Source organism: Branchiostoma lanceolatum, chromosome 11 (genome assembly GCF_035083965.1).
Source record: "Branchiostoma lanceolatum isolate klBraLanc5 chromosome 11, klBraLanc5.hap2, whole genome shotgun sequence".
NCBI classification, from domain to species: Eukaryota; Metazoa; Chordata; class Leptocardii; order Amphioxiformes; family Branchiostomatidae; genus Branchiostoma; species Branchiostoma lanceolatum.
Window position 1 is genome coordinate 7,063,115 of NC_089732.1, and position 23,216 is coordinate 7,086,330.

Sequence of the window (23,216 nt, forward strand, 5' to 3'; positions counted from 1 at the left end):
ATTCTAGCTTTATGATTAGATTTTGAGACGTCCCAGCATTGGTCAAATTTCAAAGCATCTACAACACTAAATAGGGACGTCACCACTTATCTCTGTACCAGGGCTTGAATACAAAGTAGCGAAAGAGACAAAAGACGGAGAGACACTCCATTGGGCTTAGTCCATTACGTCCAGGTAAGGTACCCGGGCCGTGTGTACCCCGACACCAGCCGCCCGTAACCAATATTTGCCGTATCCCCTGACAGCGGGGACACACGGGGGGTCACGGGGCCGCCTCTGATCGACGTCTCGTCAATGGGAACCGTCCATCACCCTCATTTGAATGTCAGACCCGGACAAGTATGGGGACAGGTTAGAGTACAGATACACAGGACGCCTGGACAATATGGGGAGGTTACATATTCATGATTGTATAAGGGGCTGACTGTTAGCGTAGGTCCGTAATGTGTGGGTCCTTTGATACGTGTAGAAGTACAGAGTGACGGCATTTGTGAGTTTTGCGGCCGGCACAGGTGAAAGGACGGACCATGGCAGCTAGGCGAGGAGGAAGCCGGTTCTGAGCCTCCCGTGTCCGGGTCACAACGGTGTATCAATGGCCAGGTTTGGTAACACCAGGCAAGAGGACAGACCCACGGCAGGGAAGAAGTCGTCCGAGAGGGCGAAACACAGGTGAGCTGATGCACATGTTGGCAGGTAACATGTATTCACGACACAGGTCCGAGAAAATTTATACGGATGGGCGACTCTACATGTGATTTATGTAGACGATATGTTTTATGTCATAATAACCATAAGTAGTCATTGTTCCGTCAACTACCACTTCGATCCGGTCATTATATTCTAAATGGGTCAATAAATGTGAGGAGGAAGTGATCTGTATTGACTCTCTTAATCCACGGGGATTTCATTTCCCGTAGACTCGAAAGTTTTGTGTTCTAAAACGTCACCCAATTTTAAGCTTTAGCTGTATTTCGAGATTTGTACTTGTATTTCCCACAGTTTTAGCGATCAAATGATGCAAGGTATAGCAGCCATCGTTTCAGGTTTGAATATTCATAACCGTTAGAACTTGACCCCTACTACTGTACACAGTCCTGCTAAGTGTAGGACTGGTACGGTAGTTACCGAAGCGTAAAGCCGCCACGTAAAAACGGTATACTCCATTCATTTTCAAACACCGTTTCGTCATGCCGTTCCCAAGGACATGAAATTCTCGTGTTTTCTTCACAGTAAAGGTGTCTAAACTGAAGTTGTATTCAATAATCCTTAGACCGGCGTGAAATAAAACAACATTACTTGATAATCGTTACCCTTTACTTTTAGATAATGATTAATCACTGGTATTCAATGCCGAGTGCACAATAAAAACACTGATTGAATACCGGCACAAAAAAAACGAAGGGTAAAACTTTTGAAAATCAAATTATTCCAAAGTTTTCTTACGTTTGGGGGGCTAATATTGCCAAATTTTAAAGTTGGTTTCCATTAATACATGACCAAGACTAGAAAATTCACAACACCACAACGCTACATGTTTTGCTGCACTGCCGTGTTAGTCACAGCTAAAATATGTGACAAATCATAACAGCAAGTCAAAAGTCAAACCTAAGCCCATTATTTGTCTTAACGTCGTTAAGATGGCAGTAAGAAAACACAGAAAGCTCTATAAAACTCAGAGCCTTAACCTCAAAAGGCTCAAGTCAAAACAAGAAAGGTCTTCAAGTCCTTAAGAAGCTTGTCGTGGCTTCAACCAGCTTTACTAAGAACTGGTGGGACAATAAGGGCCAAAGTTTTCCCCTCTTTATTTACCCAACCGTGCCATAACCTGGAGTGGCGCCCACGGCAAATAAGGGGGTTGGCAAGACTCTGTTATGACTACAATTATAACAAAGTTTGCGCCCTGGTTCACACCTGGGTAAAACAGACGTGACGAATGTATGATCAAGGTCGGTGTGACATAAAACCGGTTTGCCCCCAGAACCGTTTGTCAAATACCTTTCTAACGCGTCTCAATGGTTGTCGGAGAAAAACAAATTTATCAAGGCTTAATTGACTAATTAAGCAGTTATTAGGCAGATCCCTGAAAGATTCCTTTGATGAGGAATTGTACAGATTCCACGTTGATTTAACTCCTCAAGTCCCTAGATCAATTCTTCCTTCGTTAAGAGATTAGTGACAATGTTCCCGACTACAGTACATGAAAGTGACTTTGACATTGAACCCAAGTATGCAACGTTGAAAGGTAGAGTTAGACAAGAATCGTACTGTTGTAAACGGGTACTAGAAAGAATGTGCTTTGGTACACGTCGCACCAATACGCTTGTGCTTGTTTGCTAAGCACACTCAAGAATGTGACTTCCTTGTTTACCCAAGGATGCAGTAAACCATAATGAGTATAATCATTCATTCACAACCGTTAATCATGGCTTAGTAGTGCTGTAATTGCTTTCTTTATGTATTTATTTTCAGAGCTTCTCAGCCGTTTGAGAAGATATCAGGATGGGACGTCACCACAGACTTTGACGACTTGAGTAAGTGTCCAGTACATTACATGGGCGTGAAAACGAAGTCTACTTAATCCTGCAATGTAACCAACCCCACAGCAGATGTACAATACCTTTTGATTAATACTTTTGATGCAGATCTTGCTCAAAGAATAGCACGGAAAACTCGACTCCATATCTGACCTAATTCTAGTCTTAACTAAAGTGAGTTGTGGTGTCGCCATACTGCCATCGATTCCCTACCACCTAGAGTGAGGTGTTTTTGTTGACATTACACACACACGCTGTTAGTTTTGCAACAGAAAACCAGAGTCCACCGCCTTAGATACCTGCAAAAGAAAGGCCCTCTGAGGACACTTCAGTACAGTTGTCAACGTAAGACAAGAGAAAGAGCACAAAACAAGGCGTGAATACAAACTCGGACACGCCGTCCCCGAGCAAAAGGAAGGTCTACAGAACTAGCTGTCCAAAACAAACCCGTGTAGTGAAACGTTGGGACAATTTTGCTGGACCTTGTTCATGTTCATTAGTACAAAAGGGCAGCTTAAACGGTTACAGAAACGGGCAAATCACAAACAAACGCTACAATGGTGGCGTGGTCGGCAAAACAACATGGATACTTCCCTGCGAGAGGGAACAAAAGACTCGCTACAGTCGTCACAAAACAAGTATGCCGGTTGTTGTCATGGGAAGGTGCAAAGTCGTGTTCATGGAAGTCTGTATGTTGTACTTGAACTGGCCTTTGTCTGAACCTTGAGTTGTTGTTGGTTAGATGTCTATGTTGGTAGACACCAGCACGTCTTATGTTTATAACAAAGGGAATTGAAGTCATGCCTGGCTAACTTGCCCTTCGTGACCGTACAAGGTGTATTTACCTGTCCTCAAGCATACGCAGATGCACACCTCTAAGACACGCTCTGATTCTCGTGTTTGGTTCGAGCCCAAGTAAAGTACAACCGTCGACAGGTAGACTGATATGTATCAGGTGCTGTCTGAGAACTATGGTGTAATTTTACCACTCAGGTGGTTTTTAATGGTTTTATTCAACTCTGAGGATTTCATCATCATAGTCCCGACAAGGAACGGAATGTATGATTTTTTATGCAAAGTAGGAATGACAAAGAAGTTGTTTTATGTTCTCGGATACAAAATCATTTTCCAAATATTCTATATTGACGGCTTTGAATGTTTTCGATCTTTTCAAATATGTCTATTTGGTCTCTGTGTACGAGGTCAAAATATACATTTTCAACAAAGTAAAAGCTAGCAACAGTAAGAATTTAATACAGCATCGTGTTTTTTTTTGCTGTCCATACTTGTTGATATATAGTTAATCATGTAACCAGTTATTCACTATACAGTGCACCAGGTAACGGTTACAAATCCTTCTTTAATCCCCAATCTCAGCGTCCAACAGGGTCGTGGCTTGTATACGCTTCACGAACAATTGGACACATTCTAGTGTAACCTGTCTTCTAAACCAGTTCTAATACCGGCTACTCATGACAAATTGCCTTCATTGAAAGGTTTCAATCTCACTGGCGACATACCTTTTCTGCTAACAATGCACCAAGAGACTTCCAACTTTATCTGTTTTCTTTAGTAATCCCGGATCTTAACAACTAATTAGCCTATACTGCCAATTACGTAGTTATTTGTACAAATGTTTTTGGAGTCCCTGGACAACACATTCCTCCCGATGCTAGCTTGTTTGTAAATTTTTGTTTTGAGTGTGTATAGGATTTAGTGGCTTTAGAAACAAATCCAACCAAGCCCCGATAGAAAGGCAAATTGTGCTTTTCGTGTGTTTTAAAGATACTATTACATGTTCGACTTGTTAGGCTTTAAGACTGTGATACTGTTTATTGATAACCGTTTCTTTAATTTTCCAGGTTTGGACGTCTGGACGAAGCAAGCCTCCCAGAACAGACAGAGTAAGTGAACCCGTTATGCTAAGGAGGAACCACTTATTGAAATGAAGGCATTGACAGCATGCGTTAGACCTTAATATTTCTGTAACCATGAACAAAGACAATAGGATAACTGTGTACTATGCCTGATAGACTAACTGTAAGATGTGCAAATATAGTGCAAGGGTTTCAGGGGAAGGGGAATGGACAATGGCCTTCTCTCAAAGCTACGAGTTTAGGACTAGCTTCCGTTTGGAACACCTGTTAGATACAATCAATGTACTGTGCCACAAACCAATACCAAGAATTTTCTCGATAATGTTGCCATGGCGACGATACAAACATTCCACACCATGTGATGACAAACGGTATTGTGTTTTCTTAACCCTTTCTCTGACCGGAATAACTCTTTCAAAGCTGGTCTCCGAAGTAGGAAATAACTGTTTGTAACCCGAAACTACGTTTACGTCATTTTGATCTTAGGGAACTACGGGCATTTGATTGAATAATACCACCGTGATGTTTCACTAACAATTAAGTGTTTTAAGAAGCGCCCTCCCCCGTTAGACAGAATGAAATTGTGAGTCCTACAGACGCAAAAAATCATCAGTCCTACAAAACATCATCGGTGGCTCTTATTTGTAATACCTAAAGGAAAACAGTGCTATAGTTAATACACTTTTCAGCAATGTTTGCAATAGTGCTAAATGTAACGCTAAAAGTGCGGTTGAAGGTAGAGATTTGTTCCGTTAACGCGGAATAGAGACCTTTTCATCAGGACTTGTACTATAAACACCCGTTTGTTTTCCGACAAAGAAAACTGTTCATTACGTTGTTTTGACTTATTTGTAACACCTAAAGGAAAACAGTGCTACAATGTATGCAATATTACTAAATATACATTGAATTCGGAGTATCTAATTTCCAAAACACATATTTTCGCTTTACCAGGGATTACAAATATCATATGTTAGATATTCATATTTACAGCTTCATGCCACATCTTGTTTTGATCAAGTGTAACATCCTGAACAAATCACTTCTCTTTGTAAGATGGGAAAATGTCCTTTTCTGCCAGGCATTCCAACTATAGTCAACAGATCATGTTTTAGAATTTTACGTGTTATGAAAATATGTCTGGGCCACCCACCCTGGTTTAACTGCTTACACCAAAATCTACTATCACTGGCCGAAACAGGTGGAACTGTTTTACCTGTGTTTGCTGGCTGTAAGCGAACCTACCTTGTTTGTGTACGGTTCACTGATGCTCATTTTCTATTCAGCGTGTTTTTCTTTCAACCGACACATTTTTATTGTTTGGTACAAACAGTCCGCCTTGGATCCGGTGAAAGTTTTCTCAAATGTTGCTTCTCTTCTGAGAAAGTCTACAAGTCAGTCAGGCCATCCTTGTGTAACGTTAGATCTGTTTGTTGCGTAAAATGAGCATACACATACACTACATATACATAAAGACGTGTGTAGATTCAAAACCTTGTCCTGACTTAGACAAGTAAACATGGCGGTAACGCGACTCATTCCTTTAGTCACAAGTGACCTTGATCCAACGAAACAGGCTCTTTCACGCTGGTTTGAGAACGAAATGCGCGAATAAAGCCCAACCATTGTGTCCGTTACAAAGCTGGGGGTAGCACGGCGGGCTAAGGAGTTTTTAATCGGCACTAGAAGACGACGTCTTGAGTAGAGCAAAATCGGCCAGTGGGAACCAATTACGCTAATTGGTGTTGACCGAACCTTTTCATCTCAACCACTGATAGGAGAAGGGTTCTCATTGGTCAGGATAGAAGCGCTTGTCAATAACTACCATAACTCACTTTCGTCGTCTGGAATATAGCACTAGTTAACAACGTATGTCTCTCTTGTATCACATATGTTGTACAGATAGCAACCGTTGCAATCGTAAATCGTGATTCTTTTTATCATCATTGAACTGTTGCTCCGCAGACAGCAATAAAGCTGTCAACGAGGGTGATCTACTCTCTGTCTGGTACCGATATCTAACATGGAATTCAATTAGAAAACTTGTCGACAAGAATTATATTTACTTGGGATATGTCTGACCTATCCTTATACAGTGTACTAATCATCTGAAGTTTTAAACTTCTTCACTATCTGCACTCGATCACAGATGTACAATATCAAGTCATACTAGCAATGGTCATATTTGCTCGTCTCTTTTTTCACAATGTAGCTCAATGTTCCTCACTAGTCATGTTATCTGTGTGACTGTATAACAGGTACTTATTATGCATAGAAGGCGGAAAATACATACGACGTACATTAACTATTTAAAACATAGAGTACTCTAAGAAATCGTCTGACTATATCTCACTTTTTATCGTTTCACCTTCCAGGTAACAGCCGGAGAAATGAGAAGGTCCCTTCTAAGTACCTGTGCACGACTGAGACGAGATGTTCGGGTCTGCAGAGTCCTGCGGAGTTCTCCACTGTAACTCTCGCTGATGAACTCACGGAGAACACACAACTTCTTATCAACCATGACGCCGGGCATAGAGACGACTTCACTATCCAGAAACGTGCAATAGAGAAGGAGCTTGTGGCTCAAAGGGGCACTAATCATCATAATGGTAAAACGCAAACAACAAAATCATCAACATCGAAGAACGACAGCTCACATTCTAGGCTAACTCATAACGGGTCGACAAGACACGAACAGTTAGACGTTTTCGGAAGCTCAAAATCAATCAATTCTGCCACTTTTTCCAAACTGTTGAGCATATCGTCAAGTAGAAATCATGAGAGCGATCATGTATCTAGAGAACACAACGGTCATCTTGCCGACAATGTAAACAATGAACAAGCAGCTATAAAATCGACCTCTCCACCAGTCTCTAAGATTCAAAATGGGAAGACGTCTACTCAGGAGGTAGAAGCTCCCAGGTCGCAGGTAGAAAGTAGAGTGTTGCTTCCTTCTGTAAGATTCACATATACGAAGATAAAGGATCAAAGGCCAGAATCTGGTGTTTCCCTGTCTTCGTATACAACCGAACAAACAGAGGGCTCGGGATCCTCGTTCTCAACGCTACGGACTATAGAATCGTCTGAGGACTCAAAGTCGTCCAGTACCGGGTCTGCAGCTGTCACAGCCACGAGGTCTAGTTCGGGGGAAAGCGGGTCTTCCAAGCGGTCGACGGGCCCCGAGCTCCCGCCTGTTAACCACTCCCCTAGCCCTACCCTGATGGCATTCCCGAGCGACGGCATCGCCAAGTTCTTCACGTCGTGGGCGCGGAGCTTTGCGGAGAGCGTAAGCAATGAGGAGGACCAAGACTTGCCAACGGACATTTTTGCCAGGTATAGCAGAAATAAAAGAGCTTCTCTTAAAGCCAGAACTCACAACAGCGCCCGCGAAATTCCTTCTATTCAACATTTAAAAGACTCTCGGACTTCAAGAAGCGCGCCAAGTTTGACGACTGCAGAAGACAATGGTGAGACGTCTTCTAAGGACTGCGACTCTCCCTTAGCAGAGATAAGAAGAGATCCGAAGTTTGCGGACGGAGCCGTAAGCCCAAGTAACTACCCAATCAGAGACGTGTTGCCTGATGGGATAGCTGTGCAGCGAGGCCTGCCGGGAAGGAAACTAAAGGCCCCGGATGTATCCAGTCCAACAAAGATTTCTCTGCAACAGGGTTGGCAGGAAGACGACCTCTCAGGCTGGAGCACGCCTCCGATGTATCAGGGTGACGTCATCATAGTTAAAGACGGAGTAGACCTCGAGAAACTAAAAGATCAGGTTAGTGTTTAGAATTAGAAGGTCACCGGTTAGAATTTCAGAAAATGGACGACAAAAGATGGAATTGACCTTTATCAGATTCTGAAGATATATTTGGATTCCATTGAAGATGATATTTATCAATACATTTTTTCAAATGTTTCAACTTTAGGACTATCAAATCATTACTGGAAACGCAAGTTTCGAGACAGATTGGCCATATAATACATTGCTAACGAGTTCATATTGCACGACTTTTTTTATACCCTACATCTTACTCAAGGTGCTCCAAAACAATAATGCCAACGTTAAATCCATTATTTGAATGCCCAGTTCCTAATGATTGTTTCATGTCTAAAGTGTATAACAACTTGATAAGATATATTTTGTTTCTACAGAATACAAACGGACCTCCGGCTTTTCGCCCTCAGCATTTAAAAACCCCGCTGCAGAGAGCGCGAGACATCGTGCAAAGGAGGCTAGGAAATCCTCAAGCAGAGGTATGTTACTTAAAGTATCAAAGGAAAGGAAAAAAATCATATTCAAACTTTTGTAATTGAAAATAATCGAGTATTTGTTTCGTTGTACCTTAGGTAGCATGTCAACATTTGAAATAATGTAGAAATTCATCCATGAATAGTTATGATAGTCAAATCAAAACCGTAGGAATCAAAACCGCTTAAAGTGTTTGATTTTAGAATAGGGACCAGGATTCTATCTGCGAAGTTGGACTCTAAGAGAAACGTATCTAACCTTTGCACTTGAAAAGCTGTATTCATATATTCGTAGCTTGAAGCTATAAAAATGATAATTTCTTTTTAGATCAGCAATTCTCCTACTGGGAGTCCTCCCCGCCGGTGGAAGAGCTCGTACTCCAACATGTACGAACCGACTAAACAGCGGAGCGGGGAACTCAGGGCGCAGTCCGAGCAGAGCCCGAGGGCGCACATCAAACACGCCCTCGGGCAACATGACGTCAGTGACCCAGGTCAACGAGTGAACTCGAAACCCAGTCGGGACGGGTAAGGCGTTTCTTCAGTGTAGAAACCGTAAACGTATACTAGTAATGATTTTTGCTGTCAAGCAGCTCCCCCAAGCGTCTACGGTTATATTACAGAGTTAGGGCCCACACACACTTACAGCATTTTCAAAGGAAAATTTAACCTGTTGTATACAAACAGACAATAACGCCGTTACATTAGCTAAATACCTTCTTGTTTCACAAAGTAGGATTGAAATTTGGACTTGGTAGCCCTCCAGAACGTGAAAAAGTACAGTGAATGTACACTCGACCACTTCTATTGGTAAAATGCGAAGGAAACATGTCATTTATGACCTAATATCCTATTGTTATATTTCTGAAATGTCTTAAATGTTGTCATTCTTGATTTTAGATGGGCGCCTTTTCAGAGACAAAGTGAAATATGCGCCAAAACTTTAGACCCCTTTGCGAGCCCTTCGCGATTTCCCCATTCCCGAAAAGACGGATATATGACAATTTGACACTTTTCTGGTACTGCAGATTAGGCTCTGATAGGGTATGTCCTCCCGACATGAAAAATGTGAAAATATGCAACGGATTAGGCGTACAGCCAGTAAACACTTTTGCTAACATGACAATTATCTTGACCACAAGATGATACTTGTATATAACATTGCAAGGACATATCTGCAAAAAGTAGACTGGTTCACCGAAAAAATATTACCGTACACGTATGCGTATCAACTTCATGTTAACATGAAAAATGTTTGTTTGATATATTTGTAATGATTATCTTAACATTTTATCAGTGTGGAATGTGGTGGTATGTCAGGTGCATCTGCCAACGTCTATAACATTACATGTACATTTCTTACTACGTATTCCATCGTTACTTTTAGAAAAGCCTTGAGGTTTAATGAGTAGACATCTTTTATCAAAAATGTAAATTTTTTTTTTCTACCGTTCCCAGGGTGCATCAGAAAACCGAGAATCCTCCTCCATTACGGGACAGGCACGAACTGGCGTCACGTGACCCCTGGAATTACGTCATGCAATATATGGGGTAAGATTCTCGTTTTCATGTATGATGGACTCTTATTCTTTAGGTCTAGTGTCGTATATTTTGCAATGCATTGCAGTTGATTCCTATATATACGTATATCTATTCGTTTTCGCCCTGGATTACATAAGCATTTCTGTTCGCTCAAACTACAACGTAATTTGGCATTTCAGATGACGAATTGTTTCTGATTATTTGATTTGAAATATGATGTCATTAAGGCAAGGAAAACTACGTATCTTTATCTAAACTTACTTGTACGTTTATTTTGCAGGCGTGTGCCAGCCGTCAAGACCTCTTCCAACATTCTCAGACAATGAAATTCAACAGATTTCAGAATACTAGTAGTCTGGTAGATTTTATATTACGACAATGGCCTATCTCTATACCTGTATGGGTAGACAACGAACCTGTTGTGCAGTAATAAATCATTATATATAAAACGTAACATTAGATGCATGTATAGTAATGTACAGGAAGTTTAGAATATCAGAACTGACGTGAAAGTAAATTGGGTGCTGCAGTTGCAGAAACTATTGCTGTCTAATCTATAATATTGTTTTCTTTTAATGGCCAAATATTTCAGGAATACTAGTATATAGAACTGACGTTAGGCCACACTAAGCTCTACTGGATTTTAGAGTCAAGAAACTTATTCATAGAATATAATATTTGGTGCTGAAACTGCAACTGTACAAGTTTAGGATTGTATTTACCCCTGGTGGACGATGTATGGATTGATTGGTAAGCAAATTCTATGGATGACATCAGCGCGCTCATCAATTTTCGCCCGCAAAAAAAGGCCACTCTGAAAATGGTTGACGAAATAAAAGTACCAAGATAGGAGATGTGTCGTGTAGTAGCCTTGATTATACTTGAAGACTAATCGCCACTAGTGATGAAGCCAACTCAAACTACATGTAGTTGAATGCAAGTGACAGTTGTGTGCATGGACATTGTTCACTAAATAGTCAGTTGCAACAAACACGGTGTACTTATGCATATCAAGATCAATGAAAAATCCGTCTTTTGTTAGGGAACGTCTTATGTTAGCGTCCCTCCCGTTATATCATAAGATGACTCATTACGGGCAAAACTTTATGTGTACATGAATATAGGCGGCGCTTCTACTTATGTGACATGAGCTCCACTGGCCCAGCATTTAAAAATCGACCCTTGCTACGCCAACACGTGTTTTGAAGTCTTACTGGTCATTCTAAATGTATGTGAATATTTTCAGACCCGTTTGATTGGGTATTCACTAGCTTTAAGTTAAATGCCTTGAGTATTTTAGCATTTTTATAGGACCGAAGCATATACCCCATTAGAGCCTAACCTGCAGTACCGCTCTCGGCCGTATCAAGAAAAGTGACAAAGGAGACCGTCAAATTGTCAAATTTCCGTCTTTTCGGGAATGGGGAAACCCTGAAAGACTCGCAAAGGGGTTTTGAGCTTTGAGGCTTATTCGACCTTGAACTCGAAACTACGACCACGTAAAACCAAGAATTACGATATTTTGACATTTCGCCAAAATCTAAAGGGGCACTGAGTCATAAATCACATGTTTCTCTCGCATTTCACATGGTCCAGTCTACTTTTCCTGTACACTAGTACTTTCGCTTTGTAACGGGCTACCACATCCGAGTTCAATCATGATTTATGAAACAAGAAGACGTTGAATAGTTGCAACGATGATTATGTCTGTTTGTCTATCAGTAGATACAATTTCCTTTCAAAAAGCTGTAAGATATTTGGAGTCCTTAACAGTGAAACGGTGAATGCCATGGTGGTTATTATCATAATCTATTCATTTAGATACGGCTGCTATATCGGCGACATTAGCTCACTATTACCTCATGAGCAAAGTATATTGATGTAGATACTTTTACTACCATCATAAAGAAATATTACAGAGCATTCCTTTCCTGTTTATCTTTTCAATACACCCCGTCATGGAGTAGTACTTTAAAGACAACATGTTCCCTTAATCAAGGAGACCACTGATGTTCAAGCATAGCCCTCTTGCACTAGGCTTGTAGACGGGTTGGTAGCTGTTATTCTGAAAGCATAACATACCTAAGCATCATCACGTCTGATGACCGGGGTAGCTCTCTACCTAAGGTTTATGAATCTGTAAGTTTTGTTTAATTTGTGGTCTGATATGGTGCCTTGTTTATGAAACATCAGTGCCACATCGGTATCTCCAGCAATAAAAATCCCTGAATTACACAAATAAACTATTTCTGTGGCATGATATACAACATTTCATATGTGAAATGCATTTTTCCGCTAAAGAAATTTCATGTCTTAGGTACCAGCATATCACATGAATGGATTATGATAATAAGCACCGTGGCATTCGTAGCCTAACACCTCACAGCTTTTTGAAAGGAAAATGGATCTATTGATCAATAAACAGACAAGAACACTGTTGCATTGGTTCAACGTCTTCTTGTTTCATAGGTTTCGATTGAACTTGGATTTGGTAGCAATTTAGAAAGTGACCATTTACATGAATCAATGCACACTTCACTGCTTCTATTGGTAAAATGCAAAGGAAAATATGTAATCTATGACCTAATATCCCATTGCATTTTGGCGAAATGTCTAAGATATCACAATACTTTGTTTTACGTGCTCGTATTTTCATGTTCAAGATCAAATAAGCCTGAAAACGCCCAAACCCTTTGCGAGTCTTTTGCGATTTTCCCATTCCCGAAAAGACAGAAATTTGGCAATTTGACGGTCTCCTTTGTCACTTTTCATGATACGGCCAGGAGCGGTACTGCAGATTAGGCTATGATAGGGTATGTTATCCCCACTTGTAACATGTAAAACATTAAAAGACATTACACATAAGGCCAGAGAAAACTTTCTAAAATTGGTCCAGACATCTTTACATACGTATAAAATGACCTTTAAGACACTAGTTGACATAGAAAAGATTGATTTGTAGGCGCCGCGCGAGGAGCACATGTAACACCATGTCCCCCAGTCGGAGCGCCGCCTACATTCATGTTTTCATCATATCTTGTACGTATTAAGTAGGTTAAGGATATTTGTGGACATCAGCCGTTTTCCTATTAACTACTTTTGCTTTTTAACCAACTTCTCACCTGCTTATTTGGGGTAATGGACTGGTAGAGAGGCCCGGCTGTCACTCAGAAAACATGACGATCTCTCGCCCCTAGCGGTTTAAATCATTTTGCCGCTGCAGGACGCGGTTGTAAGACAGCGCCTTTGAGCCATGCGTGAAGCGAAGCAATATTCATGCTGATTGCTGATTGGTGCGCATTGCGATGATCAAGGCTAAGGTTGTCTAAAGCAGGGATACGTCCAAATAAATATAATGTTTAGTGTGTTTGTATTGTCGCTATGTTTCTATCAATCACTAACCATATATTCGGGGACTGAATCGTCGAGTGGTGTTTTTCTGGGGTGATCTTCTGTGAGATTTAAAGTTTTTGTATCATCCTGGCAAACTGACGATTCATTCCTCCTGGCACATGTCAAATCAACTTTTGCTGCAATGATATTTTTGTTCGCTAGTCGGAGCTCTTGAGTTATTGATCACTGATACAGTAAACTATTACCATTTACCACAGCTATTGTATGGTCGATGAAGTGTATAGTTTTACATTATCATCCAGACTCCAGCTTCAAAACTACCCATTATACTTCAAAAATCGTTCCGCTGATCTCAGAACCACGTTTTAGTATGTTATAACTTATGCGGCTTTGAATATCACATTAACTGTGAGTGGGTTGATTAAGATAACACAAGATAGCCTTCTTGTAAAATCTTTGTATGTAGTTTTGCCTCATTGCCAGTGCAATGGGAGTATCATCAGTTGTTACAATGTGCACGTGTTCTCACGGTTTCGTCCTTTTTTACTCACCTTTGTATTACATTTGAGGTTTAATCTGTGCAGGGTGTCATCCATGACATTGAATCATGGTGTCCTATTACATGAAATGCGAAAAGTGATTTATGTTAACCATAAAGATCTGGAAGAAAATAATCACAACACCAAAACACAGTTTCGTCCTTTTTTACTCACCTTTGTATTACATTTGAGGTTTAATCTGTGCAGGGTGTCATCCATGACATTGAATCATGGTGTCCTATTACATGAAATGCGAAAAGTGATTTATGTTAACCATAAAGATCTGGAAGAAAATAATCACAACACCAACACACAGTGTTCGGCCCATTTTCACCATCTTTATTGTGTAGTCTAATCTATTGACATTGCTTGCGATCTGTTTGCAAAAAGTTCAGTTAGGTTGAAAAGAAGAAAAAAATAGTCGACAAAGTATGGCTCTACGCTAGTGGATGCCTGATAATGCTTTTTTGTTTGATATTCATTTAGCTGGTTATAACGGAACAACAGATTCGGACATAATTCAATCCAAAGGGTTTAGTACACACGAAAGTGACACATGTACTATATGTAGCATACAGCTAGTTGAGTGAATGACTGAATTAAGCTCTAACATCAGAGTACTAGTAATCAGATATAAGAAAGCGACGAGTGCTGACGTCATGACGTAGTGACGTTGGTGGCTCCACACGTGGTCGGGTTCAGGTCTTAACGTCCCCGTCCCCACCACCACGAGCCTGAAAACAAATCAGTCAGTAGTTCAATGCTAGGACAACAGTCGAAAATCGTCTTAGTTTTTCCTACTTCAAGGCAAAGTGAAAGCAATTATTTAAACAATCGATTATTCCCATTGCAAGTTCGAAATACGACACCATTTTGGCTGGCTTTTAATATTGATTCATGAATGAATGATGAATGAACTTTATTGCTCGGTAGTTGTACATGGTACAATGTATGGCAACAATAACAAAGCGAACAACGTAAATAAGACTCGTCTATCTAAAAGCTATGACAACCCTGTCAGTGCAACAAAACATTAATCTATCCACTTGCAGTTCAGAACGATTTGGTAAAGTTAAAGAGATGTAAAAGATCTAGAGATTAGATTTATCGATTTTTGATAGGTAATGTAGAGATGAAGCCAAGGGTGGCAATGGTTTAGAAAGTGCTATTCGTAGGCTTAAATTCCTCAAGATACTTTCACCAATTAGATGAAAGAAGAGTTCTTACCGCCGCCGGAGCTCCTGGTGCAGACCAGCGGTGCTCCTGTCCACTGCCCGCCGGTACAGGTGGTGGTGGTGTCCCCGGACTGCTGCTCCCACCCACGGCGGCACTGGAACGTGCACGTCTCCCCTTCTTCGTACGGCCAGCGACAGCCCGAGGGTCCCCAGGCGCCATAACGACGAGGGGGAGGATCACACCCAGCTGGAAAAAAGTTAAAGAGAAATGTTAGAACACCAACGTATATGTGATCTTACAGCTGTTTGGCTGTTTTAAGAGTGTACTGTAAGAGCCCCCTAAGCATCAGACATGAGACGATTTTTTGATCTGTACGTATCGTTGTCGAGAGGAAAACAGAGTACGCACGCGAACTATCTCTGAGATGACGTAGTACGTACCGGTACGTCGGCACTCCAGCGGGGTCCCAGACCAAGAGCCGTCCACACAGGTGATGGTCGAGTTCCCAGACACTCTGGAATGTCCCTCCCTGCACGTGAAGGTGCAGTTCTCTCCGTTCTTGTAAGGCCACCAGCACTCCTCGCTCCAGCTCCCCCTGGTGAAACGTGGCCGCTCGCATCCAGCTGAAAAGGAATGCCACAAATCAATCTATCTTATGCTACGTTCCCATTTGCACCGGTGCCCGTAGAGTACCCGTAGGTGCCCCTGTAGTCTCTGCCGGGCCCCGAAGCCACAAATTTGTCCCGTGGACTGCCGGGCACCAGGGTGGAGGTGGGGGTGTACCTCCCTGTGCTTGCACGATTACATCACGGCGTCTATTTGTTACCGGGTCCTGCGTTGATTTTAAGGCCTGGTTATGATTCGGGGTCCCGCCCGGGCCCAATATAGCCCGGCAACTACCACGGGGCGACGTTGGGGTCACGCCCAAAAGTACCAGAAAACAGCCCGTGAACTACCCCGCCGGGGCCCCTTTTTCCAATTAGAACCTAAACATGAATTGTCGGTTTACCCTTTATACACATATCTGTTCTTTCTCCTTTTAGTATTCCTTAATTTCTTCCTCATCCCTTCCTTTCTTTAGAGATATAGAGATAGGAAGAGTGAGAGAGAGAGAGAGAGAGAGAGAGAGAGAGAGAGATAGGGAGAGTGAGAGAGAGAGATAGGGAGAGAGAGAGTACTCACTGTACTCGCAGGTCAGCGGTGTTCCGGACCAGTTTCCGTCCTTGCAGGTGATGCTGGAATCTCCGGACACTTTGGAGAAGCCATCCCTGCACGTGTAGGTGCAGTTTTCTCCGTTCTCGTAAGGGTACCAGCATCCCTTGCGCCAAGAACCCTCCGTGTAAGGTGGTCGCTCACATCCAGCTGGGAAACAAGATATCATAAAGACATTTGTATTATAGTTCTAGAATCTAGGCACTCTTATATGTTTTCCCAATAGTTATCTCCATGAAAAATGTGTCTGTGTGTCTGTCTATCTGCTTGTCTGTCTGTCTGTGTGTTTGTGTTTCCGGCAGATGGAACATTAACAGATACGAATTATGTAAATAGACTCCCAATTTGCATAATCAATGCAAAAGTGCCATAATAAATGGGGAATCATTGGACTGTCAACATTGCGACCTGTGTAACTATAAGTTAATTAAAGGTGCACATGGCCAAGCATACATTATGTAAATGTAGAAATCATTTGCATAATCAGAATATTTCATGGAGATATATGAGGTCTCACAACTCTTGTTGTCACATTGAAATAGTTGCCTCGACTTAACATATCATCAACTTTCCTCGTCCATAAAGCAACATGCATGGTAGAACTTACTGTACTCGCAGACCAGCGGTTGTCCGGACCAGGAGCCGCCGCTACAGGTCCTACTGGCGTCGCCTGACGTCCGCCTGTAGGCGTCCCGACACGTGTACGCGCAGGTCTCCCCCTCCTGGTACGGGTAGCCGCAGTCTGTCTTCATGACGCCCTGTCCGGACCGAGGGGAGGAACACACCGCTGCGGGACAGCAGAAACAGGACAGTTCGTGGTTAGTTCGTGAACCAAAAATCTAGCATGGGCCCTCGATCTCCGTTTCCAGGGCCTAACTAAGGGGCGTCAGTCGTAGAATTCCCTTGGGGGCATGTTGGCCCTCGAGCCGAGGAGTTGGCTTGTGTAGGCTCTGGACACAGTTTGGCACCTAGGCTATACACGCTGGCTTTGGAAATCAACTATGGAAAGTAAAGATCGCGTAAAGAAGGATGTTCAAGTTTCTAATACTGTCATATTGAGATCTAAGAAAATTTAGAACTCAATATGACATAATTCATACAGAATTTCAAGAAATGTGCCTTGCGAATTTTGGTGTTTGCATCCAAGAAGATGTGCGGATCCGGCTCAGTCTCAGTGTACGGAATTTAGTTCTTAAATCAAGTAGTGCACCTTTTTAACTTGGTGGAGGACAAAGAAAGTGCATTAGTAGAGACCGACATGGATAGGCAGAAAAAAGGCACTAAAGAGTAAAGACCCACAAAAGAAGCCAGACCGATACATACATCTGCTTGGAGGTTAACCAATCTGACCACAGCTGAGATAATCTATTTGTAAACAGAAACCAACGTTTCCAAGAGGCCACAAGTTAACGTTGTGCGGATGATTATGTACGTACATGTAGGCTGTGTGCGACGGTACCTCCTGGAGCCGAACCTCGACCTCCAAGAGAACCAGGCCTCCGACTGCCACACAAGACCAGCTATCAGCACCAAGTTCAGCAACACCCTCACACTGCAGGAGATATAGACATGAATCATGACACTTACGGTGAAAGTTAAGGCTACTAGTACCATTTTATTGTATGAAAATAATAAAGTCGGTAAATAAGGCCATGTGCACACATCAATTTTCATCCACTTCCAAAATATTTTGGCCATACTGTAAATCGTACATAGCAGCTGCAAAATGAGAAAATATGTAATGTAAATTGAAAAAAATTTTTTCGGAAAACGGATACTAGTGTCGTAGAATTCAAAGGTCAATTCCAAAGTCAAAGAAGACGTTTTGACAGAACAAAAATGAATAATACATATTTCGGTATATCATATTCTGAGGGTTGAGCAGGCAACTTTTTTTATTCGCACGCTCACATCAGTTTTGGGGATCCCAGAGGATGTCATCCATATAATCAAATCAACATGGCCTAATGTCTATTTTGTTACTTTTGTCCATCTGAACACTACCATTGCACCAAGACGTTTTAACAAACAGATGAAAAGTAATTTACCCAGAAAAAGATAAGCATATCTTCTGTTTGTATTATCTTCCCTTTGAAAAAGCCTTCAAACTTTTCCCCCAGGCGAAACTTCCTCATGGTTCTTTGTTGTGTACAAATTATTGCCCTGGGTGTGACTGGTGTGTAATCCTGTATCAAGAACACCAGACTACCCCGTAACACTTTAGGCTCCACCATTAGTATGAGCATTGTGCATTGACCTGGCATGGTAAAGCCCCCTCTCACCGGACCTGCGGCACGTTGGTGACCTCGCTGCGACCGAACGAGTTGCCAGCGCGCTCAACAAATTTCATCGATAAAAAAAATGAATCTTTTCAGCTTTGTATGTTTTGTTGTCTTTTTAGTGATACATGAAAGTTTTGCATGATATTCTCATTACTCTAGTGAGCTAAGGTTTCCCAGTGATAATTCAGCTACCACTTGGGGTCCTGAGTGAAAATGGACATAAGTCGGCCATACATATTTCAAACCGTCTCAAATATGCAGGGAAGTGAGATTAGATATATGTCGTTGCGTCTAAGTAAATTTGATATTGTTACGTTACATCCATATGTTTATTTCATTAAAATGATAATGCCATTTTTTTCGGTAAAAAATGTTGAGTGCAGAACCATTCCTGAGGTTCAAAATGTGCAGTTTTTTGTGTAAACCATCTAGCATTTACCTCTAACCAGAAACTGGGTCCTTATATCAATACTACCTTGCCTTCTTCTGAAAAATCGTAATTTGTCTATATTATTGATATATTTCTTTGACAGTTCTTTCATAACTGGCTTAAATCAAACCATCGGAATCCTTTTACAATACTTTCGCCAGACTTTTGTGTAGAACAGGACATGGTCATTCATATTACTTGATTTTTTTCCTTCCTAAAAAGTTACTATGGTCCTTTAGAATGGTTTTAAGTTTGTACTATAAAATTTTCCAGGAGAGGAACTTTTCCTCACTTTCTCCAATCAATCAACTTGACAGCCTGATCACTTAGGCTATTTAGCACCTCTTTGAGAAGCAATTATAAGTAATCCGCATTTGCATCAGGGCTCAGCTTGTGTTTCATCCTTGGTTTCATTCATTGTTATGCGATGTTTGGTGTGTCAGGATTGTCTAGCGGCTGTTTTCACCGGACCATACTACAATGTTAACCAAAATAAATGTTCCCCAACGTTCACCAAACACAAAAAATGACACAAAATGACAGTTAGCTTGCTAATGCAACGTCACATTTTCATGAATAAAAGTTCAAACATCTCTTGTACTTCTTAGCCGTAAAAGTATAACCAAGGAGGTTTTATAAAACCTCCTTGGTATAACCCGTACCTGTGTAGACAATAAATGATCTAAGGCGATCAGAATAATTGAATTCTCGAAAGTTTATTTTGATGATAGCAGGGAGACCTAAAACACCCTCACGGCTGAATGAAGTATACAATGTAAAACTACGTGTGGGTGTTCGCCGCGCGGGGGACTGTAGTGAGGTCCCGGGACTGAATTCGGCAGCGTACTGTGTGAAAAGTGCACTTTATATTTGATGTAGGGGTATGAAATTTTGGATGTAAATCGATCGATAATTATTGTAACCGTGTAATTGCAGCGTAGGCTTATTTATGCTAGCCTCCTTCGCAGACTTCTTGGACCGGCGGTGTATTTGGGGGAGGGGGATGACGCGACTATCATGGATGGAAAGGCGGTCGTCCCTCGGCGACATAACTCTCTCGGTGGCGAAAGTCCCTTCAAGTGGCGGCATTAGAGAACTCTGGCCCGTGTAAGAAATCGCGTCACCCCCCTTCCCCAAATATATACGCCGCCGTTTCAGGAAGTCTGCGAAGGAGGCTATCTTTATGTCTAGTGTAACAATTTGAATCGATGATATAGAGCTGAAAATAACCTCCGTACTTTTAAGTGGTACATTTGTCGGTTACACCTCATTGTTTGTCGCCTAAAGTGTCACCTCCTTAGGCAGAGATATTCACCTTGTCATATATCATCAGACTACGTCGGTCGGAGTTTTGTCTTCACTATAATGTACGTCATTAATCAGTATGGCTATGTAAAATAATCATGGCAAGATCAGGTTTGATCCAAAATCGCTCTCACAGAACACAAGAGCAGCCAATTTGTTATCTCAAATATGTATTGTGATTTACTCGACGACTTCTGTCTAAACTATCAGGCATAAAATTGTTGTAGGTGGTCGAATCAGATCTATATACACTAAGAATAAACAACGAAAACAAGTAAAAATGTTCCTTCAATCAGATTTACCTTGATGTTTATGATAAAAACACTGTTACGCATTTGGAAACAAAGGAACTTGGTCCAACCCAAGCGCTGATTTTAGAGGGATTTCTCATGTACATGATACATGGTACATGTAATACGTTTTCGCTTCCTTCTTATACTAGTAATTACTAAGTACTGAGTATAAAGGGCTTTTAATGCGTCCCAGTGTAATATTTGTGAAACATCTGTGGATGGGGAAGCTTGTTTGTGATAAAGAATAAAATGAAACATTATTGACATGGACCCTGTACAGATGACATGCATTATAGCTATATGATGATATCCCCAGACAAGCTACAGACAGATGTGTATTGAGCTGTCTGATGTCACTGTGTTCATGAACTATACAAATGGCCATCCGTTGCATTTTCAACTGTGATTTCCTTTTATATGTCTTTCTGAAAAATATGAAACACGCACATGTACACAGCTCATATTACCGATATAACTTGTGTGGATTTTACTGCAATTTAGCTCAGAGTCTTGTCATTTCCTTTGACTGTTTGTTCGGCCATCTTGAAAACAGAGTCCCGGGAGGTGCACCAATTATCTCCCCAGGAGAAATTAGCGCGCGATTCGGATGCAGAATAGGGGCGGGACCAGAGGGCGGTGCACAGCACTCAAACTACTGCATATTTACAAGCAACAGGCTCGCACTTGGTTCATTACAATACTAAATTGCCTAATCACCATATTCAAATGGGGTATTTGGTGAGAATGGCATGGACAACCCGTGGTACACCTTAGTTGCGCTGAGTATAAAGTCAAGGCTAAAACAAGTCCAATCTAGAACGCAGCGAGGTCGCCAACGTGTCGCGGGTCCAGTGCAGTGGCAGTGAGATAGGGGCTTTAGTAAGTTAGAAATCTCACATAAAATAGGCATAACTCGGCAAAGTCACTGAAAAAATACACGAGTTTTGAATTCGTGAAAAAGGAGTTTTCTTCCTCCAGCTGGAGGAAGTGTATGGCTGAAAAAATCCAAATAATGGACACTTAAAGAAGAAAGAGACTACAGTACAAACCGCCTAAGGCATAGATCTCTCGCGGGAACTTGCTCGTCTAGTACTGTGTGTGCAGTTGAGTGTTAGATCATCAGAATTCGAGGTGGGTTCCATACCAGTAAACATGATTGATCTCGCTCAGAGTTCATTTTTCTCAAAATACGAGCACCAGTTAGAAAAGGGACAGCGATGAAGGTTGGAGTGGGCCTCAATTTAGACAGCTACGTACTACGTTCCCTTAATTCTTAAGATTAGTTTTCTTTCAGCTGGAATAACAAGTAACTAATCCGCAATGACCCGTAATGAATGTTGCTGCACCCAAGAAATCTCCAGGAGCGCCTCACCACTCGTTTGGTATCTACGCTTCCAATTTTACCTGGTCTTTGTTTACATGTTCTCTGGACTTCAAACAACAAAATCAGAATGTTCTACATTGACCCACGTGTCCTGTTCTGGGAAAGTCGACCATAGATTTATTGAATCGAGATCCATTCTGTACAGACCAAATATGGTGCGTCATGTATATATTTCTGACCTAAAATAAATATAGCTGCCATAAGGAAGACGGTATAGTCGAATAAGCCAAGCAAGTGCCTCATATGATGCGATTCTGAGAAGAGAGCGGACTACAGAACAATACATCCCATTCCTGCCGAAATATATCCCATTCCTGCCGAAATATATCCCATTCCTGCCGAAATATATCCCATTCCTGCCGAAACAACGCCCTCTCGGACGGCGCTCCACTTCCTTGTGACTTTATATAGATACATTTTTAGCGGAATATTCACAATTTCTTTTTCGTGACAGCAAATCTTTTAGGATAATCCAGTCATCTAGTGATAGGGATCGAGTACTGTGCGACGGATCAAAGAATTACAGTGAGTAGAGATCGTTTCTGTAGTACAAACGAGACACGCTGCGTCATACATGTCAGACCGCGCGCGCACGTTCCCACACATATACCGTGGGTCGTAACTTATAATATCTCCCTCTCGACTTCTGTCCTCTTCTCTACTCAAAACACAAAAAGACAAGGGCAAACGCACGCGTTATAATCTATTAGATGTGTTTCTCTATAGACCGGAGACATGCTGGGTCATACATGTTAGATCGAACACGTACAACAGGCCCGCGCACCCACGTTCCCACACATATACCCCGGTCGTAACTTATAAAATCTCCCTCTCGACTTCTGTCCTCTAGAACCAGAAAATCAGACGCAAACACACACGTTGAAATGTATTGAATGCTGTACCTACCGCATCATGGTGAAGTGTTTAAGGTTCAGCTACAGGCGGTCTGATCTGGTCTGTGCCGTCCAGTACTGTCTCCGTCTACTGATGAAACGTCATATGCAAATGTCCCCCATTGTTGGGAAACAGGTTTTTGATTGCTG

The 23,216-nt window shown here is 41.7% G+C and overlaps 2 protein-coding genes and 1 long non-coding RNA gene across 3 annotated transcripts; 2 read left to right on the forward strand and 1 right to left on the reverse strand.

Moving 5' to 3' along the window:
• Window positions 1-150: 150 nt before the first annotated feature.
• Window positions 151-4,419, forward strand: LOC136444532 (uncharacterized). The gene is made up of 3 exons (XR_010757282.1): window positions 151-669; window positions 2,470-2,531; window positions 4,397-4,419. It is a non-coding gene; the product is annotated as an uncharacterized lncRNA (long non-coding RNA).
• Window positions 4,420-6,772: 2,353 nt separating this feature from the next.
• Window positions 6,773-11,050, forward strand: LOC136444831 (uncharacterized). The gene is made up of 5 exons (XM_066442577.1): window positions 6,773-8,183; window positions 8,561-8,662; window positions 8,985-9,184; window positions 10,115-10,207; window positions 10,479-11,050. Exons 1-5 carry the CDS (start codon window positions 7,632-7,634, stop codon window positions 10,522-10,524), a joined length of 993 nt encoding a protein of 330 aa, XP_066298674.1. The 5' UTR covers window positions 6,773-7,631; the 3' UTR covers window positions 10,525-11,050.
• A 3,359-nt stretch (window positions 11,051-14,409) lies between these two features.
• Window positions 14,410-23,206, reverse strand: LOC136444867 (complement factor H-like). Its single transcript, XM_066442620.1, has 7 exons — window positions 23,080-23,206; window positions 17,916-18,031; window positions 17,087-17,266; window positions 16,450-16,629; window positions 15,708-15,890; window positions 15,319-15,513; window positions 14,410-14,825 (listed from the first exon to the last, which is right to left on the reverse strand). The coding sequence occupies exons 1-7, from the start codon at window positions 23,085-23,087 to the stop codon at window positions 14,797-14,799; spliced, it is 891 nt and encodes a 296-aa protein (XP_066298717.1). The 5' UTR covers window positions 23,088-23,206; the 3' UTR covers window positions 14,410-14,796.
• Window positions 23,207-23,216: the final 10 nt, after the last annotated feature.

Bases quoted from the DNA above. Each gene is read 5' to 3' on its own strand.
- LOC136444831 (XM_066442577.1), top strand. From the start codon at position 7,632: ATGGCATTCCCGAGCGACGGCATCGCCAAGTTCTTCACGTCGTGGGCG. The intron at 8,663-8,984 runs GTATGTTACTTA...ATTTCTTTTTAG, and splicing joins TAGGAAATCCTCAAGCAGAG to ATCAGCAATTCTCCTACTGG. The intron at 9,185-10,114 runs GTAAGGCGTTTC...TACCGTTCCCAG, and splicing joins TCGAAACCCAGTCGGGACGG to GGTGCATCAGAAAACCGAGA.
- LOC136444867 (XM_066442620.1), bottom strand. The intron at 16,630-17,086 runs GTAAGTTCTACC...CTTGTTTCCCAG, and splicing joins ACCGCTGGTCTGCGAGTACA to CTGGATGTGAGCGACCACCT. The intron at 15,514-15,707 runs GTACGTACTACG...ACTTTTTTCCAG, and splicing joins GCTGGAGTGCCGACGTACCG to CTGGGTGTGATCCTCCCCCT.